The sequence below is a fragment of the Trichechus manatus genome, unplaced genomic scaffold (assembly GCF_000243295.1).
Source record: "Trichechus manatus latirostris isolate Lorelei unplaced genomic scaffold, TriManLat1.0 scaffold00214, whole genome shotgun sequence".
In the NCBI taxonomy this organism is placed as follows: Eukaryota; Metazoa; Chordata; class Mammalia; order Sirenia; family Trichechidae; genus Trichechus; species Trichechus manatus.
In genome coordinates, this window is record NW_004444150.1 from 61085 (window position 1) to 84621 (window position 23537).

The window sequence follows — 23537 nt, forward strand, 5'->3', positions numbered from 1 at the left end:
AGGGGCCGCGAGCAGCTCCGTCGGGGTCGGAGGGCCGCCGGGTGCACGTCCGGCCCGCGCGCCGCCGGCATGGACCTCTGGCCATGGCTGAGCGCAGCGCTGCTGCTGCTGCTGCTGCTCGTGCAGCTGAGCCGCTCCGCCAAGTTCTACGCCAAGATCAGCCTGTACTGCGCGCTCTGCGTCGGCGTTTCCATCGTGGCCTCGGTGATCTGCCTGCTGCGCCACGGCGGCCGCACCGTGGAGAACATGAGGCGAGGCCACGCGGGGGCCCTGGCGTCGGGGACTCGGGTGTTGGGGGGGCGCCGGGCGGGCGGGGAAGCGTTGGGCAGAGGGGGGCGGAGCGCCGGGCGGGAGTGGGGGCGGCGACGGGCCGCCGCGGCCGCCGGTTTCCGCTTCCCTAACTTTCTTGTCCCCTTTCTCTCCTTCCTGCCCCGCCCGCCCGCCCCTTCTGAGCTCTGGCGGCGGGGAGGGGGGGCGCGGCTGGGGAGAGAGCCGGGTCGGGCAGGGTCCCCGCGAGCCCGCGTCACAATGACCCCGCGCCCTTGCCCCGAGGCCCGGCCGGGGCAGACACAGGGGTTTAGATGGGGCTCGGCCTCGGCGCCGCCGCCGCGTCCCTGCGCCTGCCTTGGGCATGCGGGGTGCTGGGCGGCTAGGTTCCGGGCAGCTTTGCAAGAGAAAAGGGCTGGGCCGAGCTGGGAGAGGCTTGCTCCTGCTTCCCGGGGTGGGGGGCCTGTCCTGACCTCCGACGGGTCGGGGGTGCGCCGGGCATTGGGATTCCCCTCCTGCCCACCGCCAGGTGATGGATGCGCCTGGGCCCTGCCCCGCCGGAAGGGTGCTCTGTTGGTTCCTAAGTCGTGTGAGGAAGGTGGAGGGCTCCTAGAGGAGCTGCGTCCCTTCTGGGGAGTGGGGGGTTGGCCCTTGGGGTCCAGCTTCCAAGCAAGGGGAGGGAAAGGGGTGTGGTTGGAATTTTTCTCTGATCCCCACCCCCAGCTCGGCGTTGCCAGGCTGGGTGGTGGGGTTAGGCAGTGCTGACCAGACCCAGACAGGGGGTGGGACGCTGCCTGAGACGTTTCTAGATGCTGTCTGTCCCTGAGGGCTGTTTCTACATCCGTGACCCGTTTGGACGGCCTGTCTGGTGGCTTTTGCAATGGCCTGGTGGCCGAGGCCTAGCGTGTGGGACATCACGGTCCTTGAGGCCCCACTGCCCAGTGTGGTTTGATGCAGTGGTTTTCTGGGCTCTCCGCCATCTCTGCCCCAGCCTGCTGGGTGGGCTGCTGCCCAGGCCTCCTAGGCCCCAGGCCGTCTTCTGGGGCGCATAGAAGGCCGGGGTGTAAGAGGGACAATGGTGCTCCAGTAGAGGGTGGTCATGAGGAGGAGACAGAGGGCCCAGGTGGAGGGCTGGAGGGAGGGCTGTTCTGAGAAAGAGTTACCAAGGGCAGGCCTCGGGCACCCAGGGCAGGGCCTGGCTCAGGGCCTCGCAGGCAGGGGGCTCGCTGCAGGGACCTCAGCTCAGCCCCGCCTGCGCTGGACCCCAGAAGCCGGCAGCTTCCGAGCAGAAAGGGCAGGGCAGCTTTCTGTGGGGTGAGACTAGTGGGCTCCTTGGAGAGGGTTCTGAGACCCGCAGGGACCCCTGGGGTGTCCTGGGGTACCGGCAGGGAACTGGGCCCTGTGTGGGGCAGGCCCAGTAGTGACAGGTTTGTCTGGGAGCTGACCCCGCCTCTGCTCTGTGTCCTCTCATTGGTGGCCTGTTTACAAGCAACTCCTGTCTTTACAAGCCCTGACTCACTCTCCCAGGCTGCCCTGGACTTTAAAGCTGACTCCCAGGCCGGGGTCACAAATCAGGAGCCACCCCTTCTGATGTGGTGGCGGGGGGCGGGGGGGGAGGAGGCGGTGACTCCTCTCCTCTCCTGCCCACCCCAAGCTGTCCAGGGCTGGCCTTGGGGCCGCCCACCTCCGTCTGGCCTGGAAGCAGTCTCAGCCCCCAGCCTCATCTTGATTCGGGCCAACGAGGCCATTCTCCTGGAGACCCTGAAGGCTCCGGGGAGCGTGATGGAATTTGCTGACACTTTCCTGTCCCCAGGGGAGTGCCCAGATTCAGGTTCTTCAAAGGGGCCACTGCCAGGGACTCTGATGGGGTAACAGAAGGTGCTTTGTTCCTGCTGAGACGCTGGGCCCCCAGGGAGGAGGGAGGGTTGGTGGGTGGGGCTGTCTGGGAGGCACCTTCCTTCACCCCTGGGGCCCCTGCCTCGCCAGGTCCCACAGTGTCACCTGAGGGCTGCCAAGACTCACTCCCCGAGGGTGGGTAAGAGTGGATGGTAAGGAAGGCTGAGTGGGGGGGGGGGCACTGAGTGGAGGGGGTGACTGGAGAGAGGTCAGAAATGCAAGCGAATGAGGAGGTGCTGCTGCGTCTCTGGGCAGCTGGTTGGAGAGGACCCTGGAGGATGGGGGAGGAAGGGAGGGGCCGAGTGGCAGGCCCCTGCCCCCTCCTTCAGGCCCCTCCTAGGCCGGGACGGGCCAGGTCTTCACCAGCGTGTCCTGGACCCCTGGGCACCCGGGTGCCCAGCTCCCCTCATCGCCTCCAGTCCCGCCCTGACTTCCGGAAAAGAACCTGCCCCGCATCTTCGGTGCCGCTGTCCTGCCTTCTATCTCTTGAGCACCCGCTGTGCGCCACAGACATCTCACAACCTTGGGAATGAGGATGGCTCCCTGCTCCAGTTTACAGAGGAAGAGACTGAGGTTCAGAGAAGCAGCTTCAAACTAAGGCCTCTGGGCAGGGGAGGAGGGATTGCCCAGAGGCCAGAGGTGGGACATGAGGGAGTGATTCCAGAGTCCCTGCTTTGCATTTTCTTCTGTGCCCACCCCACTGCCGGGGTAGGGGCCAGACTTTGGGGAAAGGCTGGAGCTCCTCCAGGCAGACTCCCAGAAGAGGACTTTCCCGTGTGGCCTGGAGCTCTGGGTATGCAGGGAACAGTGATGGGAATAGAAGGGCCAAGGGCAGCCTGCTTGGAGGGGGCTCGGGCTGGGACTGAGGACCCCCCTAGGCTGGTGGTATCCACTGAGGCCTCCCCTGCGTGCAAGGCTGGGGGTAACCAGGGGCCTGTTTCTCCTCCTGGGAGGCAGGTGCCGTCTGACAACCATTTGACAGAGAGGAAGGTTAAGCTGTGTGCATTAGAGCTGGACTCAGCTGCAGGTTTCAGAAAACCCTAGTAACAGTGGCTTAACCGAGAGAGAGGTTTGTTTTTCTCGTGCATCAGAGGAGACCACCTTGGGGCTGTAGAGTGTCCCAGCCCCTCTGTCCTGTGGCTCCGCCATTCTCAGGGTCCAGGAGGCCACCATTGTGGTCACATTCTAGCCACTAGGGTCAGATGGGGACGTCTTCTGCTTCCGTCCTAATGGCCAGCACCTAGTTGTCATAGCAACTCGTAGCTGCAAGGGAGGCTGGAAAGTGAAGTGCTCCTTTGGGGAGTAAATGCCCGAGCTCAGAGCTGTCCACGTCAATCAGGGCTCAAACCTAGAACTGCTCAGCCTCTTAGAGCTGCCGGGCTGCATCCAGGCCTGGCCCTGGGTGGATGGCTGGGTGGGGACTGTGCAGTCAGGGAGGCTCGGCCCCAGCCCACATCACTGCCCAGCCAGTGGGGGGCTGGCCTGGGGCCTGGGCTCGCAGGGAAGCACCCTATTCTGCTAGGGGCCAGTCTCTCTTCCACAGAGAGGAGCCCTGGGGGCAGCTGTCCTGCTCATTAGTGAGCGGGTGGGAGAAGCCCCTGGCCATCTGGTCTCCAGCTCCCGAGGCCCCACCGTCCTCTTCCAACCCCCTTCTCCTGGTGCCCCTCCAGTCCCTGCAACCCCCCTTTTTAACGACTCCAGGTGTTAGCGTAGGCTGGGACGCCCCCCACAGCCCCGTGCCCCTTCTTTGTAACCCAACTTTGGGTGACACTTATCAGAAACTCCCCTGGGGCACTGGGTGACCTCATCCCCTGAGCCCTGCTCGGTGGCCTGTGCACAGCCTTTCCACCAGGGCCTCCGTCTCTGGGCTGGCCTCCCCATGGGGTCTGGCCAAGGACAGGCCAGCTTCAGCCCTACACGGCTGCCCAGGTCCCCAGGGAGCGGCCCCACCTGGGAGCAAGACCCCAGGGCAAGGGTCAGCGTGTGGCTGTGAGGGGAGGTGGGCAGCTGGGCCGCGGCCTGGACACTGGCCTTGACCCGTCTCCCACTGCCTGGAACAGGTGCTGGCTGGGAGGGGTGGGCCGCCACACTGAGGGGTCACTGGCTTTAACTCACTCTGCGTTCTTGCGTTATCGGCACCATAGCCACTGTCTGCGGGAGCTGGGTGCTCCAGGGCTCCCAGCCTGGTCACGTTAACTCTCCACATCCCCACTTCACGGACAGGAAGTGGCCACTTAGGGAGGCCTTGCGCCCTGCCCAGGATCACGAGGCCAGCACAAAGGAGCCAAGGTCTGTGCGCCCCAAAGGCAAAGCACCTGGGGCCAAGCTCCAAGGGTTCACAGCGTCTTGACCTTTTGTGGCGCTCAGTCCCAGGCCGGTGGTTCTGATCCGAGTCCTGAGAGTGAGAAGGCCCAAGTAGGGTGAGGACACCTCCCACCCCCACCCCCCGCTTCGGGGAGCCGGTGGCCCCTGCAGGGGCTGGGAAAGGGCCCCTCCTGGTCTGGCCTCTGGCACAGTCAGCAGTGCCCACATAGTGCAAGGCCGGGCACTCCACCCATCCCTGGGCCATCTGGGCTCCAGGCCCCCTGCTGGTGCTACAGTGCTGGGGAGGCCAGGAGCCCGGGCCTGGAGGTGGCCAGAGCAGTGAGCCCTGGGCCCCCACCAGTGACACCTGGCCCAATTTTGGGGCCCTAGCCCCTTTGCAGGAAGGAATGGGGCAGCCCCTCACCACCTCAGGTGGATGGGGAGGGGGTCTGTCCAATTTGAGCTTTCTACTGGAAAAGGCCAGAGCCAACTTCTCAGACCTGCTGGGAGTTGGGGGGAGGGGGCTTTAGAGGCCCCAGGGAGGTCTCAGGACACCCCTCTGGCAATTCCATCTGCGGTTCTGAGCACTTGGGAGGAGGAAGCCTGGGGACCCATCAGCATGTCCTCTGGCAGGCATTGTTCACAGGCTCATAAGTGGGGTTAAGGGCGAGAGCCTGGCCGCCTCGCTGTGTGACCTCGGGCAAGCCACTCAACCTTGCAGAGCCTTGCTGCTTCCTGTCTGGTCTGTGAAATGGGTGTAATAAGTGGGTTCACCTGAAGAAAAGGAGCCGATTCCCGCCAAGCCCGCGGCGCAGTACTTGGCCAGAGCTGAGCGTTCATCAGGCGCCAGGCACGACACTGGTGGCATCACCATAGCCACCTCCTCAGAGGCACGCTTGCCAGCGCCAGGACCCCAGCGCGGTGCCTGGCACACACGGCGCCTCTACAGGGGGTGGTCTGCTTCCTTCCTCTTTGAGGAAACATTTCCACAATGATACCTACTTTCCACTTTTACACCCAAACTGCAGAATGCGGGACACTAAGAGAGGAGGATGCAGCACCCCGTGGTCCTGCGGCAGAAGATGATTTCTCACGCCTGAGTCCAGTTCCCCTGTCCCCTGCCCCTTTTTTCTTAGCCCGTTGATTGCATGATTGCACCAGCCACCACATGGAGCCTGGGCTTGGCCAGTTTACCTGAACTGAATTGTAAATGCGCAGAGAGCGCCACCCTGGGATCCTCAGTCTCCTCCAGCTCCTGTCACCTGGACCCACTCCTGGTGGTCCGGACTTTGTCTGTCTCTCTGTCCATCAGGGGAGGCCTGGGCTCACCACTGGGGAAGAAGCCGGGAGCAGGCGCTGCTGGGTGCAGTTTCTACACAGTATCTTTCACAGATGAAAATGTTACAGTATAGCAAAGGTGCCAGGAATCTAGGAAACTTGGAAAGGCTGCTGAGAGAGTGCAGGGGGAGAGAGGAGAGGGAAGAGGGAGACAGGGAGGGAAAGGGGAGGGGGAGAGAAGGAGAGAGAAGGGAGGAGGGAAGGGAGAGGGAGAGAGGGAGCTACGCACATCTCAGGATGCAGCCGAGATTCTTCCCCATGCGGATATTTGTGGGAATGCCAAAGAGAGTTTTTGTAGTTACCATTATAACTAGCATATTATACCTGTGGTATGCAGATGACATAAACTTGCTTGCTGAAAGTGAAGAGGTCTTGAAGCACTCCCTGATGAAGATCAAAGACGACAGCCTTCAGTATGGATTACACCTCAACATAAATAAAAATCCTCACAACTGGACCAATAAGCGACATCATGATAAATGGAGAAAAGAGTGAAATTGTCAAGAATTTCATTTTACTTGAATCCATAATCAAGGCCCATGGAAGCAGCAATCAAGAAATCAAATGACCTATTGCATTGGACAGATCTGCTGCAAAAGACCTCTTTAAGGTATTGAAAAGGAAAGATGTCACTTTGAGGACCCTAACATGTTCCGACCCAAGCCATGGTGTTTTCAATCGCCTCATACGCATGCAAAAGCTAAACAATAAGGACGAACGAAGAAGAATTGGTGTCTTTGAATTATGGCGTTGGTGAAGAATAGTGAATATACTATGGACTGCCAGAAAAACGAACAAATCTGTCTTAGAAGAACAGCCAGAGTGCTCCTTAGAAGCAAGGATGGTGAGATTACGTCTCATATACTTTGGACGTGTTATCAGGAGGGATCAGTCCCTGGAAGAGGACATCATGCTTGGTAAAATAGAGGGTCAGTGAAAAAGAGGAAGACCCTCGACAAGATGGGCTGACACAGTGGCTGCAACAATGGGCTCAAATACAGCAAGGACTGTGAGGATGGCGCAGGGCCGGGGAGTGTTTCCTTCTGTTCTACACAGGGTCGCTGTGAGTCGGAACCGACTCGACGGCACCTAACAACAACATCATTAAATAAAAAAAGAAAGCCCTTTGCAGTGCGTAAAATGTAAACCATCATCCTTGTTCTAGTCTGCTGTGTTGTGGGCTGTGCAATGAGCCCTGAATTGTATCACTGCTCCCTAATGGGGGCATTGAGGGGGCCGCAGGCTTTCCTTCCTCTGCCCACAGCCAATGTCTCCAGACTGCCTTCGGGTAAATTCTTGGAGACTGAGTACAGAGACCAAAGGGATCAGGCTTTCTGAGGGCTTTTGCTGAGCTGCCACCCTGCCCGCCGGGAACGAGGAACACAGGCAGTGTGGCCTCACTCCTGCCAGCAGCTCCCGGGGCCTCTTCCAGCCGGCTTGCCATCCGGTGCCAATCTCATGTTGTCAGTCTTTCCGACCTGTGCCAATCTGAAGGAGGAAAAAGGGGCTCGTGTTTCAATTTGCGTTTCTTTGCTTGCTGTTGTTGTTGCTGTCCAGTTGATTCAGACTCGCGGAGACCCCGTGTGTGTGTGTGTGTGTGTGTGTGTGTGTGTGTGTGTGTGAGTCAAAGTGCTCCACAGGGTTTTCGAGGCTGTGACTGTTTGAGAGCAGATCGCCAGGCCTGTCTTCCGAGGCTGTTCTGGGTGGGTTCGAACCACCAACTTTTTGGCTCGTAGTCGAGCGCTTAACTGTTTGCGCCACCCGGGGATTCCCCTGATTGTTAGCGAGGTTGATTGTGTCCTAGCTCACTGGACATTTGCGTTTGTATGTGTGTGCTTGTGTGTGCGTGAGCGCGTGCTTATGCGTGTGTGCGTGTGTGTGCACGTGTGTGCATATGTGTGCGTGTGTGTGCATGCATGTGTGCATTGCCTGCTTCTGACCTTTCCTGTCTCCTTTAATCCTCACCACCACCCCAGAAACCAGCAAGTCCTCAGGTGAGGGCGCCCAGTGGGCCGAGGCTGGGACATCTGAGGAGGAGATCCCTGGCTTCCAGATCCAGGGAGGGATGGGCAGCCTCATCCTTAGAGCAGCCCCGAGCCTCAGTTTGCCTGCCTGCAAGATGAGGTAATGAGAGTTGCCCTTTCTGCCCCAGCGTGAGTCCTGTGAGAGGCATGGCTGGTTCAGGGTGGCTTTGAGTCCAGGACGCAGCTTTGACTCTGCTGTTTCGAGCTAGCTCTGTGACCTGGGGCAAGTTACATGATCTCTTCTGTACAGAGGGGAGGAAGGGACCAGTTCCAGGGTTAGGAGCCTCCAGGGCAGTGGCTGGTACATCCTGACCCCTCCGCCACCCACAGGGGATCAGAAGGACTCAGGGTCCCCACAGGAGCTCCTGAAGAGCGAGCATGCATCTCAGGGCTGTGGCCCCCCCGTTAACGGGCAGATGTGCCGTCCCGGGTGTGAGCAAGGCTTCCCTTGGCAGAGCAGGACGGTGGCCAGCCTTTCTGTCTGCATCCACCTGCCTCCTCCGTCCCTGGCCAGCCGCCTGAACTGGGCATGAGACTTGACAGTCCCCGTGGATGTACCTGGGCGCCCCCATTGTGTGCGGCTTTGAGGAGCCAGTCTCATGTTCACGCGTGTCCGGGTGATTTGCCACCCGCGGGGGCAGGGGCTACAAGGGGTGGACGGAACATGGGCTTCTGAGCCTGGTTTCCTGGACCACGTCCTGCCTCTGTGACTTGGTGTGACTGCGGGCAGGCCACATAGCCTTTCCAGGCCAAGTGTGTCATCTGTGAAATGGGAACACCAGGGCGAATCTTAGGGCCGCAGTGAGGAGAGAAAGCGGTGACGCTGCCGGAGCCCCCGGGAAGCTCGCCCCTCGCTCCTGACGTGATCTCCCCGGCTCGCACGGCCTCAAGGGGACGGTCACTTCCCCTTTCTTCAGGTCTGGCCCCCTGGGTGGGGTCCTTCAGTCCAACACAGCTCAGCTCTGGGCTCCCAGAGTCTCCCCTACCCCGCCCCCCACCGCCAGCCTTCTGTGCACTGTGTCCCCCTCTGGGTCCCAGAATTTGCTGCTGGGCGTGCCTCTCTGGGAGGGGCCGAGAGAGTGAGGGTGTGGGGGGCACCAAGCGGCAGACCATTGAAAAGCAGACTGGGAGGTAGACCCCTTCCCTTTGGGAAGCTCAGTCCTCGAGGCTTTCCCTCCCTCCCTCTGGGGGGCCAGGCAGGCGCTCCTGATCCCAGTCTATGGACGCGGAGGGGAGGGCTGGTTCAGGGTCAGGCAGCCAACCACGAGTGGGGCTCAACCTGTGGATGAGGGTCCCGGGGCTGCCGGGACAAAGCGCCACACCTGGGGGGCTTAAGACGACAGGAATGGAATGCATCCTCTTGGAGTTCTGGAGGCCTCGCAAATCAGGGTATTTCCAGGGCCTCACTCCCTCCGGAGGCTCTGGGGGAGGATCCTGCCTTGCTCTTCAGCTTCTGGTGGTTCCCGACCTTCCTGGTGGTCTCTGCCTCCACATGGCCTTCTCCCTGCATCTGTCTTCCTTTTATAAGGACGCCAGTTGGTGGATGGAGAGCCCTCCCTAACCCACTGTGATCATATCCCCATTGCACGTGCAGAGACCCTGTTTCTGGGTTGGGATGTGGACAGATCTTTTGGGGGACACAATTCAACCCATAACAGCCCGGAACCCCAGGTCTGGTCTGGTCTAACAGTGGCTCTGCCCCAGGGGGCACCCGCTGCATCTCTCTCGGTCCCTCGTGGGCTCAGACACTCTCCTCGCACCGCGACACCCCCTCCCCAGAGCCCCAGAAGGGCTGTGCTCACTGCTGTCTCCCCTGCAGAATCATCAGCTGGCTCTTGCGCTCCTTCAAGTACATCTATGGTCTGCGCTTTGAGATCCAGGGCCGCGAGAAGCTGGAGGTGGACCGGCCTTGTGTGATCATCTCCAACCACCAGAGCATCCTGGACATGATGGGTGGGCACTTCCGGGGGGTAGAGGTGGGCCTGGATGACACAGGGCAGGAGGCCTAGCCTTCCTCCAGCCCCAGGAATGGGCTAGCCTGGAGCTGGGTACCTCAGGCTGGAAACTGAGGCTCAGAGAGGCTGAATAACTTGCCCTTGCAGCCCTTGGGAAGGTGCGACTTGGGTTGAGCCTCAGGAAGGTGGGCTTCGGGGAGGTGGAGCCAGGGAGGCGGACCCAGGGAGGTGGGCCTCGGGGAGGTGGACCCGGGAAGGGGGGGGAGGTGGAGCTGGGGAGGTGGACGCGGGGAGGTGGCGGGCCAGGGCTCTGAGGCCACCCCCCACCCCCAGGCCTCATGGAGACCCTTCCCAAGCGCTGCGTGCAGATAGCCAAGCGGGAGCTGCTCTTCTGGGGCCCTGTGGGCCTCGTCATGTACCTGGGGGGCGTTTTCTTCATCAACCGGCAGCGCTCCAGCACCGCAGTGACCGTGATGGCGGAAGTGGGCGAGCGCATGGTCAGGGAGAACGTGAGTGCTCGGGCGGCCCAGGCCGTCTGCTCGGCCATGGCACATTCCCGCGGTGTCCTCGTGGTGATCAACCGGTGCCTAGACCCCACCACGCGTGACTTGGCTCTGCCAGAAAGAGCGCGTGAGAGATTCCTGTCTGTGAGCTGCACACTGCACCCAGAGGGGTCTGGATCTGTGCTCCTGTTAGCGAGCGGTGGGCTCACCTGAGAAGGGGGGACAGAGCATGGCCACTGGGGCCGCCCCGTGGGGTGACTGAAGGGCCACTCTCCCCACCTCTCCACAGCTCAAAGTGTGGATCTACCCCGAGGGTACGCGCAACAGCAACGGGGACCTGCTGCCCTTCAAGAAAGGTGCCTTCTACCTGGCCGTCCAGGCCCAGGTACTCAGGCCTCACTCCTGGGGGCAAGGGCAGGGAAGGGGGCCCAAGGTGGCTTAAGGGCTGAAGGTGACCGCCTGGCCAGGCTGGGGACTGACTGCTGGTGTTTAGGGACCCCCTGCCACAGGGCAAGTGACAAGGCCTCACCCGCCCCCCAGCACCTGGTCCCTTTGGGCCCCTCACCCACTCTGAGCCGGAACTGCCACACGGGAGGTGCTCACCTGCTCTGCTTTCTAGCTGGCCAGGGAGTGACCTTCAGGGGGTGGAAGCAGGATGCAAATGTGGGAGGCTGGGGGGTACTCATGGGCTATTTGCCAGTTCCCCCTCTCTCTCCCTCCCTCCTTCTCCCTCTTTCTCCCTCCCCTCCCTCTCCCTCCCTCCCTCCTTCCCTCCCTCTCTCTCCTTCTGCCTTCCTCCCTCTCCCTCTCTCTCCACTCTCCCTCCCTCTTCCTTCCTCCCTCCCATCCCCCCCTCCCTCTCTCTCCCCCCCTCTGTCCCCAGTGCTTCTGTGAAGGCCAGCTAAGTGACCAGTCTGCCAGTAACCTTGGCTGGGCCAGGGCTGGGCTGGGCTGGGCCGGCTGGGGTGCGGGGCAGCTTGGCCAGAGGGAGCTGTGAGCTCCTAGTGGTGGCTCTTCTGGTCTAGGCCTCCAGGGGTGCACTTTGTCCTGGGGTGTCCTGGAGTGGGCAGTGGGGCTGAGATGGGGGTGACTCCTTTTGGGGCAGGTCCTCTGGCGGGTGAAGGGTGCCCTGTCCCACCCGAGGGTGCTCTGAGTAGGGGGAGCAGTGGAGGGGGCTTCCATCCTGCTCCACTGGGGTAGGGGCAGGCCCTGGGTGGGGTGGAAACCTCACCCTGGTCTCTGCTTTTCTCTTGCCTGGGGGGGGCTCTAGCGCCCCCTGGTGCCTGGCCATGTACAAGGCAGGATGAGGCACCCTGGAGGCTGGGTTGCCCCACTAACACCATGGGGATGGGGGGAGCCAGTGGGGGTGGAGTCAACCTGGGCCGGAGGCAGGGATCCTGGTCTCAGACCCCAGCTCTGTCCAAGAAAGTTTCCCTTGCTCTGAGGCTTGAGCCTGGTTCCCCAAGGGTGATGGAACACGTAGCTGGGGGCTGATGTCACTTCTCCCAGAGCGGGCAGTGATGGGGGAGTCCGGGCTGAGAGAGGAGAGAGACAGATGCAGTGGCGGGGTTGGGGGGGCGGGATGAGACTCAGCACTGCCATTTCCTGCCCCTCCCCCCAGAGCCTGCTGGTCTTTCTGCAGGCCCCATCCCCACCCCATCCTGCTGGTGCTGAGGATGGGTTCCCTGACCTGTCCCCAGTTAATGATTACCCCAGGTGACATTGGACATTGGAGTCACTGTTGGACTTGACCCTGGTGTCTCCCAGGGCCTCCGGAAGGCTGGGCCCCCGCCCACGGCTCCAGCTGCCCCTGTGTGGTGAGGATAGGGGCGAGGAGGCTGTCTTAGTCATCATGTGCTGCTGTAACAGAAATACCACAAGTGGGCGGCTTTAACGAACAGAACTTCTATTTTCTCACAGTTGAGGAAACTTGCTTTCTCTCTCTGCCCTGGGTGGGGGAAGGTCTTCGTCTCAGCTCCTCTAGTGTTCTTCTCGGAGTTCCTCAGTTCCTTGGCGTCTGTCCTTCCCCTTTTGTGCGTGCTTCTCTCCCAGCAGCCAGGAGCCCTGGTGGCGCAGTGGTTAAGCACTCGACCGCTAACTGAAAGGTTGGTGGTTCAAGCTCACCAGTAGCTCTGCAGCAGAAAGATGTGGCAGTCTGCTTCGGTAAAGATTACAGCCTTGGAAACCCTGTGGGGAAGTTCTACACTGCCCTATAGGATCGTTGAGTCAGAATCAACTCTATAGCAAAGGTTTGGTGGTTGGGTTTGGTCTCTCCAGCCTAACCCCCTTTTATATTTCAAAAGTGATTACATGCAGACACACCTACACCAATACGACCTCATTAACATAATAAAGAGTACCCTATTCCCAAATGGGATTACATCCACAGGCACAGTGGCCAGGATTCTAACACAGGTTTTGGGGGGACACAACGCACTTCATAACAGATGGGGAAGGGGGATGGGCAGGGAACACCTAGGTAACCTCCTCCAGCTGAACCAGATCGGCCCTCCACCCTGAGGGGTTACAGAGGGGAACCACAGACCCCACGTGCTAGCACAGGTGAAGGCCGGGAAGCCTTCCTGGAGGAGGCAGTGCTGAGCAGAGATGTGCAGGATGAGCTCCGTACGTGGGCCCCCCGGGGACAGGAGGGATGTCCCTCCTCTAAGGGCTCTGCATGCCTGTCTGCAGCCATGGGGACTCCCGGGACCTCTCCAGTGCTGTGGGGGGCCCCAAGGTGGGGCTCCCCCGACAAGCTCTTTCTTGCCATCAGGGAGGGCTGGGGGTGCCCTGCCAGTCCCGAGGGCTGCCCAGGTTCCTGTCCTCCTGCCCACAGGTGCCCATCATTCCCGTGGTCTACTCCTCCTACTCCTCCTTCTACAACCTCGAGACAAAACTCTTCACCTCAGGTACACCTGCCCCCCTGTGTGTGCACGCAAGTCCATAGGGGCCCCTGATGTGGTAGTTTTCACTTCTTGTGGGTACTAAGGGCCTGAGCTCTGCCACACACTGCCCATTGGCAGGGGCAGGGGGCGAGTGGATGAATGAATGGCTAGATGGGTGGGTAGGTGGACGGACAGATGGGTGGGTGAATGGACAGATGGGTGAGTGGGTAGGTGGACAGACAGATGGGTGGGTGGATGGAAGGACACAGATGGGTGGGTGGATGGACAGATAGATCAGTGGGTAGGTGGATGGACAGATGGGTGGGTAGACGGACAGATGGGTGGGTGGACGGACAGATGGATGGGTAGGTGGATAGATGGGTGGGTAGGTGGATGGACAGATGGGTGGGTGGATGGACAGATGGGTGGATAGGTGGATAGATGGGTGGGTGGATGGAAAGACGGACAGATGGGTGGGTGGATGGATAGATGGGTGGGTGGGTAGGTGGACAGACAGATGGGTAGGTAGATGGATAGATGGGTGGGTGGATGGAAAGACAGACAGATGAGTGGGTAGATGGGTGGATGGATGGAAAGACAGATGGGTGGGTAGATGGATAGATGGGTGGGTGGATGGAAAGATGGACAGATGGGTGGGTGGGTAGATGGGTGGAGAATCCCAGCCATGGGCCATGCCCCCCCACCTCATTAACTCTTCTCAGTGGCCCTGCAAAGTGGGTGGTGTTAGCCCCGTTTTTCAGATGAGGAAACTGAGGCTCCAAAAGGGGGCAGGGCAGGTTCACACAGATTTGTGGAGGGTGACTCTCAGCTGCTGCGGCCACACCTGTCTCCCCAGGTATGGGTGGTGGAGCCAGGGCAGCCCAGCAGTAGGCACCTCCAGATATCTTGGCACCCATTGGCCACGGAGCTTAGGGCCTCTGTCCCTCCCCTCCAAGCACCAGGTTCCAGGTGGGGTGCCCTGATTCTGTCCATGGGCACCTGGCCCGCAGGTGGGAAGGTGGAGTTGGAAGTCGCAGGGCAACCAAGCTCTGTCTCCCCCACATCTGGACCCACTGGGGAGGACAGAAGTCCAGTGGAGGGGTGGGGGTGACCAGGGAGGGGTACAAGCTGACTTTGTGGGGGCGGGAATGTTCTCTATTGTGGGTAGTGGTGACAGGGGTGTACACCAGTGTCGAAACCCTCGTATATAAATTACACCCCTGTTAAAACAAAGCAAGACCAGGCAGGCTGCGGCGTCCACGGGGAAGCATAGTCTTCCCAGGAAGGCCCAGCGGTGGGCCCGGGGGATGGGTCCAGCTGACGCCTGCCCCCTCACAGGAACAATCAAGGTGGAGGTGCTGGACGCTGTCCCCACCACTGGCCTCACCACAGCCGACATCCCCAAGCTCGTGGACACCTGCCACCAGAACATGAGGAGTACCTTCTTCCATGTGTCCAAGATGCCCCAGGAGAACAGGGCCAGCGGGGTGTCACGAGCCCTCCCAGCCCAGTAGCCAAGGCCATGGCTGCGGGCGGGCAGGACGGGTGGGGGCTGGCCAGATGATGGACAGGGGACCCCCAGGCTGCCAAATACCACCGTCTGCTCCCTAGCTCGTGGTCGTCATTCTGGCCTTGGGCGTGGGGTGGCCCCTCCTGTCTCCAGCTTCAGGTTGAGACCCCCTGACTTCCCTCGGAGGGAGACTGGGACAAGCCCTTCCCAGTGCTGAGGGCAGAGACCCCCAGGCCTCCTGGGTCCTGGGGTGTAAGCATGCTCCAGGCTGAGCAGCCGTCTGGGGGCTGACGGGCTGATTATCAGCCTCAAGCCTGGGGAAAAGCCTGTAGGAGCAGGCCTCCTGGCTCTAGTGACACTGCCCTGGGCCCTGAGGGGGCACAGGGGGCAGGCTCCCAGGCCCTCAGGGAGGGGACAGGGCTGGGAGGGACATACCCCTCTCTCGTGCTGCCCAGCTGCAGGAAGCCCGAGAGGGACTGGATCCATTGCCAGCCAGTAGGAGTGCCTGTGGAGTCGGTGTTGTGCTTGGCTGTTATTTTTTATAAACCACTCTTGGAAATGCCTGGTGAGCTGTGTTCACTCGTAAAGGGGATGCGCCTCCCCAGGGGGCACCTTGTGGGAGCCCTCCAGGCCAGATGGCAGTGTTTCCTCTGGGACCCTGGGAATCCTCTAAGACTTGGGTTTTCAGGGAGTGTCCAAGTCAGCCTGGTTGAGGGCGGTGGGTGTGCCGGGGCCCTGGCGGGCACAGGCAGGAGGCTGCAGACAGCTGGGGCCCTTTGACCTCCGGCTGAGCGGTGCGGCCAACGTGTCCCCAGGAGAAAGCTGTCTCTCCTTGGCCATAGTTACCTCCACAGACATCGCTGCTCCAGCTCATTTTGGAGAGGGGGGAACTGAGACCCCAGAAGAGCCCAGACTCCCTCCGGGTAGCTAGAGCCCCACTCCCACCCACCCCGACCCTAGCTGGCCTGTGGCAGTGGGCCCAGGGGGTCTTTCCTCCCACCCTGGGCTGCAGGGTGGGTTTCTAACCCAATATGGCCAGACCTGACTCCCCAGGTAGAGGTGGTGGAGCTGGGGCAGCCCCGCAACGCAGGGCAACGGTAGGAACCTCCAATTATCTTGCGGGGGCATCATCGCCAGTGGCAGCTTCTCGTCCCAGGCCCCGCTCTGCTTCAGACTGCCCCCCCAATGGACACAGCAGCACCTCAAGTCTCATTTTTATTTGACAAAGACCAGGGGACAGGGGCCCCTCCCGGGAAGACAGCCCAGCTAGGCTGGGGACAGGGAGCCCTCGTACCTTCCCTCCGCTGTGGGGGACAGTGGGGCTCACTGGGTACTGCAAAGCCGGCGAGGTTATGGGCTTGGCCTGGGCTTAGCTCATCGGCCAGGGTGAGGGCCGGGTTGGCTGGGTTCACCCATAGGAGGGCCCCATCCTTGAGCCTGGCAGCCACTGCCCACATGGCTTACCAGCCAGGTGTGGGCTGCAGGCAGGCTGTCCAGTGCCTGGTGCTGGCAGCGGGGCAGGGCGGGTGGGGCTCAGTCCAGTCTGGGGCGAGGAGACACAGTCCCACGTGTTTTCTTCGTAGCCAGAGATGGGGCTGATTCTCAGGGGGCCTGGCCGGTCACAGGTCCTTTTTACAGGAGCCTATGCGGGGGGCGGGGGCGTGGCGCTGAGGTCAGAGGGCTCAGGGACTCGGGGCTCACCACCCCTCACTGCCTCCCAGCCCAATTCAGTGACCCACTCAGAGGTTCCCTCAATGGCCTGTGGCTACTCTCCCACCCTGTCCCCATCCAAGGCCCCACCCTGCCCTTATCCAGGGCCCTGAGGCAGCCCCAGACCCGGGTCTCAGGATGGCTGGGGTGCAGGGCAGGGGCAGGGCCGTGGCACTCACAGGCCCCCAGCTGCTCCTCCAGGAAGGAGATTTGCTCGCTCAGGGAGTCGATGCGCTCCAGCTGCCGGAATGAGTGGGCCAGGAGGCTGCCGGGGTCCGGGAGCCCAAGCTCTAGGGCCCGCGAGGCCAGGCTGTGCAGGGGGGCCAGCATCAGCTGTAGCTTCTGCAGGGAGGCAGAGGGCCCGGCTGGGGGAGGCAGGCCTGCGTCCCTGGTCCCCCCCGGGGCTTCCACACTGGGCAGTACACAGACACAGCTGTTGGCTGCGGGGCCCTGGACTTCCACTAGAGGGAGCTGCTGCGCAGAACGGCTCGGAGGCGGGTGGGCACCGAAGGAAGTTGGGTGGCCCCTGCCGGGTTGGATGGGCCCCCACGGCCTGCTACGGGCGAGGGGAGGCTGGAGGGCACCCCAGGCAGGCGCAGCCTCATGGACAAGTGTTGGGTGGGCTGGGACCAAGCTTGGCTTCTGTCCTGGGTGGGGGTCTCGGTCAGGGTCTAGCTGCCCCTCCCCTGCATGGAACCCAGACCAAGGTCCAGGGTCCCTTTGGGCTGTCGGTATCAAGACAGCCTCCTCCCCCTGCTGCTGTGCCCAGCAGCCACACCACCCCCTGAGGCAGGGCCACCCCACTGGACCCCCACCGCCACCCTGTGGGCCAAAGCACTGGCGGGTGCCACCAGGCCTGGGCCTCACCTGCTCCAGCACGGCCACCCTGGACCGTAAGCTTTGCACTTCCTGCTCCACCTCACGGTCCACGCCTAGGGGGATGTGGGTGCAGGTCAGCGAGGCCGGAGCCCCTGCCCAGGCCTCTCTCCCACCCTCGAGGCCGCTGGCCACTGCTCCAGGCATGGGGGAGGGCCTGCGCCCTGGGAGGCTCCTGAGCCCGGCCCGAGATCAGGGATTTGGCTGTCCACCGAGGGCACCTCAACGCCATCCTGAGCACAGCAGCCCGGCCCACCCGCCCAGCCCTCGTCGTGCCATCCGTCCAACAGGTGAGGTGGTGCGCGCCGCGTCGGTGCTGGGCTGCCGACCGCGCATTATTACTCACGGTACGAGTTTGACGTGTCACAGCGCGTACCAAAAGTAATAATGCCCCGTCGCCAGCAGGGGCCGGAGGTCGCGTCTCCCGGCAGCCGGACGGGAGGGGGCCCAGGACAGGGTCTTCTTCCACTGTCCTGGCTGAGCCAAGGCCCCGGCAACCCTCCCCACAATGCCGGGGAAAGAGCTTCCCCTGCCCAACCCTTCCATGCTGGTGAAGCATTCAGAATGTTCCAGATCAATCCTTTCAGCTCAAGACAGGCCTTCCATCCTGTCTTTTTTGACAGGGCAGCTGCTCTCACCCACCTGCCCCATAGAGCCCCATGGTGACGCAGCCCACCCCTCCATCCCCCACCAGCAAGGGGAGGGGTGAGCAAGAAGTTCACCTGGTGTGGGGCTGGGGACCACCGTGGGGGGCCCTGTCATGGGCAGGCAGAGCGTCCCGTCTGCGGACAGGCGGTGCCCCGCCCGGCATTGGCACCAGTAGCTGCCTGCAGTGTTGACACAGTGCTGGTGACAGCCGCCTCGTCCCCAGCGACACTCATCCACATCTGGAAGGCCGGGAACGGGTGTCAGGCAGGGGCCGCACCTGCAGGAGGCGGGGCCGCCCACACTCAGCCCCCTGAGGATCCTCCATTAGCGACTATCCCCTCTGACCAGCATTCTGCTCAGACACATGGGGCAGTGCCCAGAGGACCCTGCCCAGGCCCCTTACCCCCCACCTTTGGGCGGCGCTGGACTGGGTGGGCAGGGCTGGGCCGGCTTTACCTGTCTGGCAGGTATGCCCCTGCCACCCGGCAGGGCAGTGACATCGGCCTGGCTGGACACAGCTCCCTCCATTCTGGCATGGTGGCTGGCATATTGCTGTGGGTGAGGGAGGCTGTCACCCACTCAGGAGGCCCCAGGGCCCCGCGGAGACAGCGACTGGGGAGGGAGGTGTTGCATGGCAAGGAGGTGCTTTGCCGCTTAAGAAATGCAGTGGGTCCTTTGCCTGAAGTCTGGAGAAGGGATCACTTCATCACTGGGCTACTAGTTAGTTAACCAGTGCTGGGTGCTGCAGGGCCCAGAGATGCAGGGCCTCAGGGTCCGAGGGGTGCAGGGCCTCAGGGTCCGAGGGGTGCAGGGCCTTGGGCCCCAGGGGTGCAGGGTCTCAGTGCCTCAGGGGTGCAGGGCCTCAGAGCCCCAGGGGTTCAGGGCCTCAGAGTCCCAGGGGTACAGGGCCTCAGGGTCCCAGGGGTGCAGGGCCTCGGGCCCCAGGGGTGCAGGGCCTCAGGGTCCGAGGGGTGCAGGGCCTTGGGCCCCAGGGGTGCAGGGTCTCAGGGCCCCAGGGATGCAGGGCCTCAGGGTCCGAGGGGTGCAGGGCCTTGGGCCCCAGGGGTGCAGGGTCTCAGAGTTCCAGGGGTGCAGGGCCTCAGGGTCCCAGGGGTGCAGGGCCTCGGGCCCCAGGGGTGCAGGGCCTCGGGCCCCAGGGGTACAGGGCCTTGGGCAGCAGCCCTCACCTGCTCCACAGGCCCCGGGGAGCCCACTGGTCCTTTTCCAGCCGGGACAGCAGGCATAGCGCAGTCTGGCTGGGGCTGGCCCAGGACTGCGGCGGTAGGCAGTCCTGTAGATGATCCTGGGGAGGGGGTGCAGCTCAGAGGGCAGGACTCTCCCAGGCGTGGGGGCCTGGTGGCCTCTGTGGGTGCCACGCGTCTCCCCAGAAAGCGTGAGTATGGCACACTCACCCTCCCGCCTCCGGAAGCCGCCCAGAGCCCTCTCCTTAGGATGGGCCTCAGAGGACTCCTCCCCCAGGGACCGCGGAGACCCTTCCTCACCAAGGCTTCGTGGAGCTGGGGGGTGCTGAGGGTTGGCCAGGGCCCCAGTGCCTGCATGTGCTACCTCATGGGGCCTTCTACTACACGGACGGGGAGGGGGGACTGAGTCCAGGAGAAGGGGCTCACCAAGACCCCCAGCAGGCCAGGACAGGGGACACCGGGCTCTGCTCCTGCATCCCTACCCTGCCTCTTCCCTCCCTGAGCTCCAGGCCCCGGAGGCCATAGGCATCTCATGCTGGACGGGCTCAAGTGCCCCCTGGGAAACCTGAGGTGGAGGCTCCCAGGCATGACCCTGAGAGCTCCCCCGAGCACACTGTGGGGGGCTGGGCTGGCCTTCACCAGCCCCCAGCGATCCCAGGGAGATGTGGTCCCGAAGTCTCTGGGAACCAGGACCCCCCACCACACTGTCCCTGGCCTGCTGTGCTGCCTCTGTGCCCACCCACAGGCCCCCCTTCTCAGCCAAGGGGGCCTCAAAAGAAAACAATTTATCGAAGTCAAATTCCCGTGGCTCAGAACGGGGATGCTCGCCCTCCACGCTGGCGCAGCTGGGCCAACAGGACATCTAAGGGGGCAGGATGTCCACCTGCTACTGCTGGGGGCCGTCACGGGAGAGGGGTGCCCACTGCAGACCCAAGGGCAGGGCTGGGGTGACCGAGGCCAGTTCCTAGAGGCAGACCTCAGCCCCGTGGAGAGTGCACAGTCACAGATGCCCAGGGGGAGGGGACACCCTGTAACTGGATGGTCGTCCCCTCTGAAACAGGGGGAGCAGACTACGGGATGCCCTTCAGGGTTCCTTCCGAGTCAGAGAGGCCCTGTCTTAGGGTGCGGACACTCGAGGTTGTTAAGTGACCAAGGCAGGTGACCCTTTGGAGAGGTCAGCCCCTGCACTGGCTTCACTGGGACCTCGGTGAGCCTTCACCCCCTGGGCCTGGGCCGCTGAAGCCCGGCCGGGTGGGGGTGGTGCTGGTGGGCCCTGGCTGGCCCTCGGGCTGCGTGGGGGTGGGGTGGCGGGCCCTGGGTGGCCCTCGGGCCAGGGGCCGGCCGGTGGACGGCACTCACCGGTAGGTGCTGCAGGCCCGGTGCCCGTCGCAGGTGGTGAGGAAGGGCTGGTACACCCGCTGCACAAAGGACTCAGAAACCGCACCCCTGGGAGCCCCGACTGCGCACACTCTTCGGCTGCGGGACAGCCGGGGGTCAGTGAGGGACCCCCGAGCCAGGGCCCTCCCAGCCCCACCAAAGGGAGCCAAGAATATGAGGGAGGGGCTTCCCTTCCCATTGCCACCATGGGCAGGGCAGGACGCTCAGCAGAAGCCGAGAGGGCAGAGCCACATCTTCCCGCCGTCTGGGGGCAGCCTCGGGGAGGGGCTGTCCTGGGGAGGAGGGCTCTGCTCCTGGCCGCCCACCCTGTGCCCCAGCTCACCCGGGGCGGTAGACGTGGTCCGTGCCACCCGCGGCCAGCACCAGGAGCCACACCAGGAGCAGCTCCCGGGAGCCCCACGCGGCCATCTTGCTGGGGGGCCAGCCTTGTTCTTATGGTGGCCTGCAGCACAAAGCAATGTCTCCCTGAGTCCCAATGCAGACCCCCCACGCAGCACCCCCAGGGGCAGGTGCCACTCCCCCCGCCGCCACACCTTGCCAGCCAAGAGCCCTCTGGACTGGGGGGCCATGGAGGGGTGCTGATGCCCAGGCCCAGGCCAGAAGCAGGAAGCCGGCACCCCATGTTGGGGCAGGAGGCACCCGAACCCTGCTTGCAGAGCCCAGAGGCACTCGAGGAAGGTGGGGTGCAGGGCGAGCCCCTGGACCGGTTCCCCCTTGGGCTCAGGGCCCTCCAGCCCACCCCACAGGCACACGGGCTGTCAGCGAGGCGCACTGCTGGGCAGAGCCTTGGCCCTGCTGCCTGACCTGGACCTTCTGAGACTGTTTCCTCATCTGCCGAATAGGGACCACCCCTCCAGGGACTCCATCGGGGTCCGGGGCAGGTCCTGACCCGCCAGCGGGTGCTGTTACAGGGCGTGCACGTTTCCAGAGCGCGCTCTGCGTATGGGGGGCGGCTCATCCCCATGCTGGGCCGACGGGTCTCTGGTCTCTCAGGATGGCCACTCAGGGTCTGGGGGAAACTTAGGGGTGGGGGCACTGGGGCAGACTCCGGTACCGCTGGAACCAGGGCTGCCGGGAGGATTCCTGGAGATGTGAGGAACCCCAGCCTAGAATCAATGGGCTGCAAAATGCTGCGGGGACTTGGGGGTGGGGCTGTCTCCCTCGGCTCTGTCGGGGAGCTGCTGGCCCCCCCCATGTGTGCAGCCAGGGATTCAGGGAGCTAGTGAGACCCCATGCTCTAGGAGCCCCACCCACGGCCTTGCATAAGCACTTCGCAAAGTGTGGGTTCTCTCAGGTGTGTGGTCAGGCCCTGCAGGGCCCAAGCAGGAGAGGCCAGGTGGGGTCTCTGGTAATGTCCTCCCCTTCTCTGGAACCCAGTTTCTTCAAATGCACCACAGTGGTCTCAGAGCCCCTCCTCTGGCTCTGCCAGTCAGTCCCCTAAATAGTGACAACCACAACAGTGGCTGAGCCCAGCCCAGCTCCCGGGGACAGCCACAGCTCCCCGAGGACACGAGGACACGGGAGGCCAGGAGAGGTCACAGCACGGTGGGCGGGCTCTTACCCACTGCCTCACACTGTCCCTTGGGGGGAAGGGAAGGCAGCTGGAGAGGGTCCTTCTGCTGCAGCCTGTTCCCTGGCTGGACGGAGCAGGGGACGAGGTGGAGAGGGGAGGACAGGGGGTGGCCCGGCAGGCAGAGGCTGCAGTGGGCAGTTGAGGTGTGGGGACTTAGTCTGGGGGCATCTGGGCAGAAAGTCTGGGCAGACAGGCAGGTCCTGCTCACCAGAGCAGGAGATTAACTCGGAGGAGGGCACTGTTAGGAGTTCCAGGCAAGAATAGAAATGGTGGGGACAAGTGAACCTAGAGAGTAAGACCAGGGACAAATGAGGCACGGGGCTGGCATGGGGAGCCTGGGGCGGGCAGGGGCCCAGCGTGGACTCTAGCACTGCCAGGTTCAGACCCTTGCCTGCTCCATCAAGCCCCTGGGGGAATCAACCTCATGCAGATGTAACCGCCCAAATACTCATCCATAGCACCCCCGTAATTATTTAAAGCTGTCGAGAAAAGGAAACGTACTTTGAAAAAAAGACTCATTTCTGAAAGTCATGCCTTCCCCAGGCCAGGGAGCTGGCTGGTGCGGGCATCGGCCACGGGCATCGGCCAATCTCATTTCCCTTCGGGTTTCCAGCCCCCGCTGGCTGGGTGGGGAGTGCCTCCAGGATGATAAGCAGTAACCTCCCTATCCCCCCTGAGTGCCGCCAGTGGCCTTGCCCCCCCACCTGCCTGGCCTGCATCCCTGCAGTCCCCACCTAGGAGGCTGAGTGAATCCACAGCAGGGCAATGGCCTTGGAGGCCCCCTTTCCCACCAAGAGGGGGTGTTTGGGACGTTAGGGCCCACCGGGGGAGGAAGGGAAGGCAGAGTGCGACAGACAGCGAAGACAGACCGACTCACGGTGGATGCGCCCTCTCCATTGCCCGCCCCTCGCCCCTTCCCCGCACCCCCCGACACGACCGGTTCTCTAGGGGGCGGGAGTAGGGATGCGGGGTGAACCTCAGCCTGAGATTGTCCGGCTGCACTGCGGGTCCCGGGCCTCTGAGGCCCCAGTCAGGCACTAGGGATCCGCAGAACCCGGATCGGGGCGTGGGGGTGGGGCTGCGGCGCCCCCTCCGCCCCCTGCCAGAGCCCCCCGCGCGGCCGAACCTCGGGTCGCCCCGTCACCAGCAGGGGGAGCCCTTTCCCAAGGCCGCTGGGCCCATTCTCCGGACCAAGCCGCAGAATCGGGGGCTCTGGAGACGGTGAGGGGGGGGGGTCCCCGCGCGGCCAGGCCCCGCCTCCTGGAGGCCTGTGCTGCACAAGCGCGGGCGCCCCCGGCCCGCTCACCTCTCGGGTCCCCGCGATCGCTCAGCGTCGCCCCCGTGGGCGCCCCGCAGCTCCGCGGCCGGCGAGGTCCCCGACCGCCCCCTCCCTCGGGGGTTCTGCCCCCGCCCCCAGCACGAGCGGCGAGCAGACTCCCACCCTCCGC

General features: G+C 63.0%; 2 protein-coding genes across 2 annotated transcripts; one reads left to right on the top strand and one right to left on the bottom strand.

Annotated features, from left to right (window-relative positions):
• Positions 1 to 6: 6 nt before the first annotated feature.
• Positions 7 to 15262, top strand: AGPAT2 (1-acylglycerol-3-phosphate O-acyltransferase 2). The gene is made up of 6 exons (XM_004388684.2): positions 7 to 251; positions 9649 to 9782; positions 10118 to 10293; positions 10577 to 10672; positions 13124 to 13196; positions 14511 to 15262. The coding sequence occupies exons 1-6, from the start codon at positions 70 to 72 to the stop codon at positions 14684 to 14686; spliced, it is 837 nt and encodes a 278-aa protein (XP_004388741.1). The 5' UTR covers positions 7 to 69; the 3' UTR covers positions 14687 to 15262.
• A 965-nt stretch (positions 15263 to 16227) lies between these two features.
• EGFL7 (EGF like domain multiple 7) lies at positions 16228 to 20924 on the bottom strand. Its single transcript, XM_004388685.2, has 8 exons — positions 20839 to 20924; positions 20478 to 20594; positions 19104 to 19219; positions 18373 to 18468; positions 17991 to 18155; positions 17260 to 17324; positions 16572 to 16734; positions 16228 to 16324 (listed from the first exon to the last, which is right to left on the bottom strand). Exons 1-8 carry the CDS (start codon positions 20922 to 20924, stop codon positions 16302 to 16304), a joined length of 831 nt encoding a protein of 276 aa, XP_004388742.1. The 3' UTR covers positions 16228 to 16301.
• Positions 20925 to 23537: the final 2613 nt, after the last annotated feature.

Coding starts and splice junctions, on each gene's coding strand:
- EGFL7 (XM_004388685.2), bottom strand. CDS start 20,924: ATGGCCGCGTGGGGCTCCCGGGAGCTGCTCCTGGTGTGGCTCCTGGTG. Junction 20,595..20,838: donor GACCACGTCTACCGCCCCGG/GTGAGCTGGGGC, acceptor GCTGTCCCGCAG/CCGAAGAGTGTGCGCAGTCG. Junction 16,735..17,259: donor GGGTGGCCGTGCTGGAGCAG/GTGAGGCCCAGG, acceptor GCCTCCCTGCAG/AAGCTACAGCTGATGCTGGC.
- AGPAT2 (XM_004388684.2), top strand. CDS start 70: ATGGACCTCTGGCCATGGCTGAGCGCAGCGCTGCTGCTGCTGCTGCTG. Junction 252..9,648: donor CGCACCGTGGAGAACATGAG/GCGAGGCCACGC, acceptor TCTCCCCTGCAG/AATCATCAGCTGGCTCTTGC. Junction 10,294..10,576: donor AGCGCATGGTCAGGGAGAAC/GTGAGTGCTCGG, acceptor ACCTCTCCACAG/CTCAAAGTGTGGATCTACCC.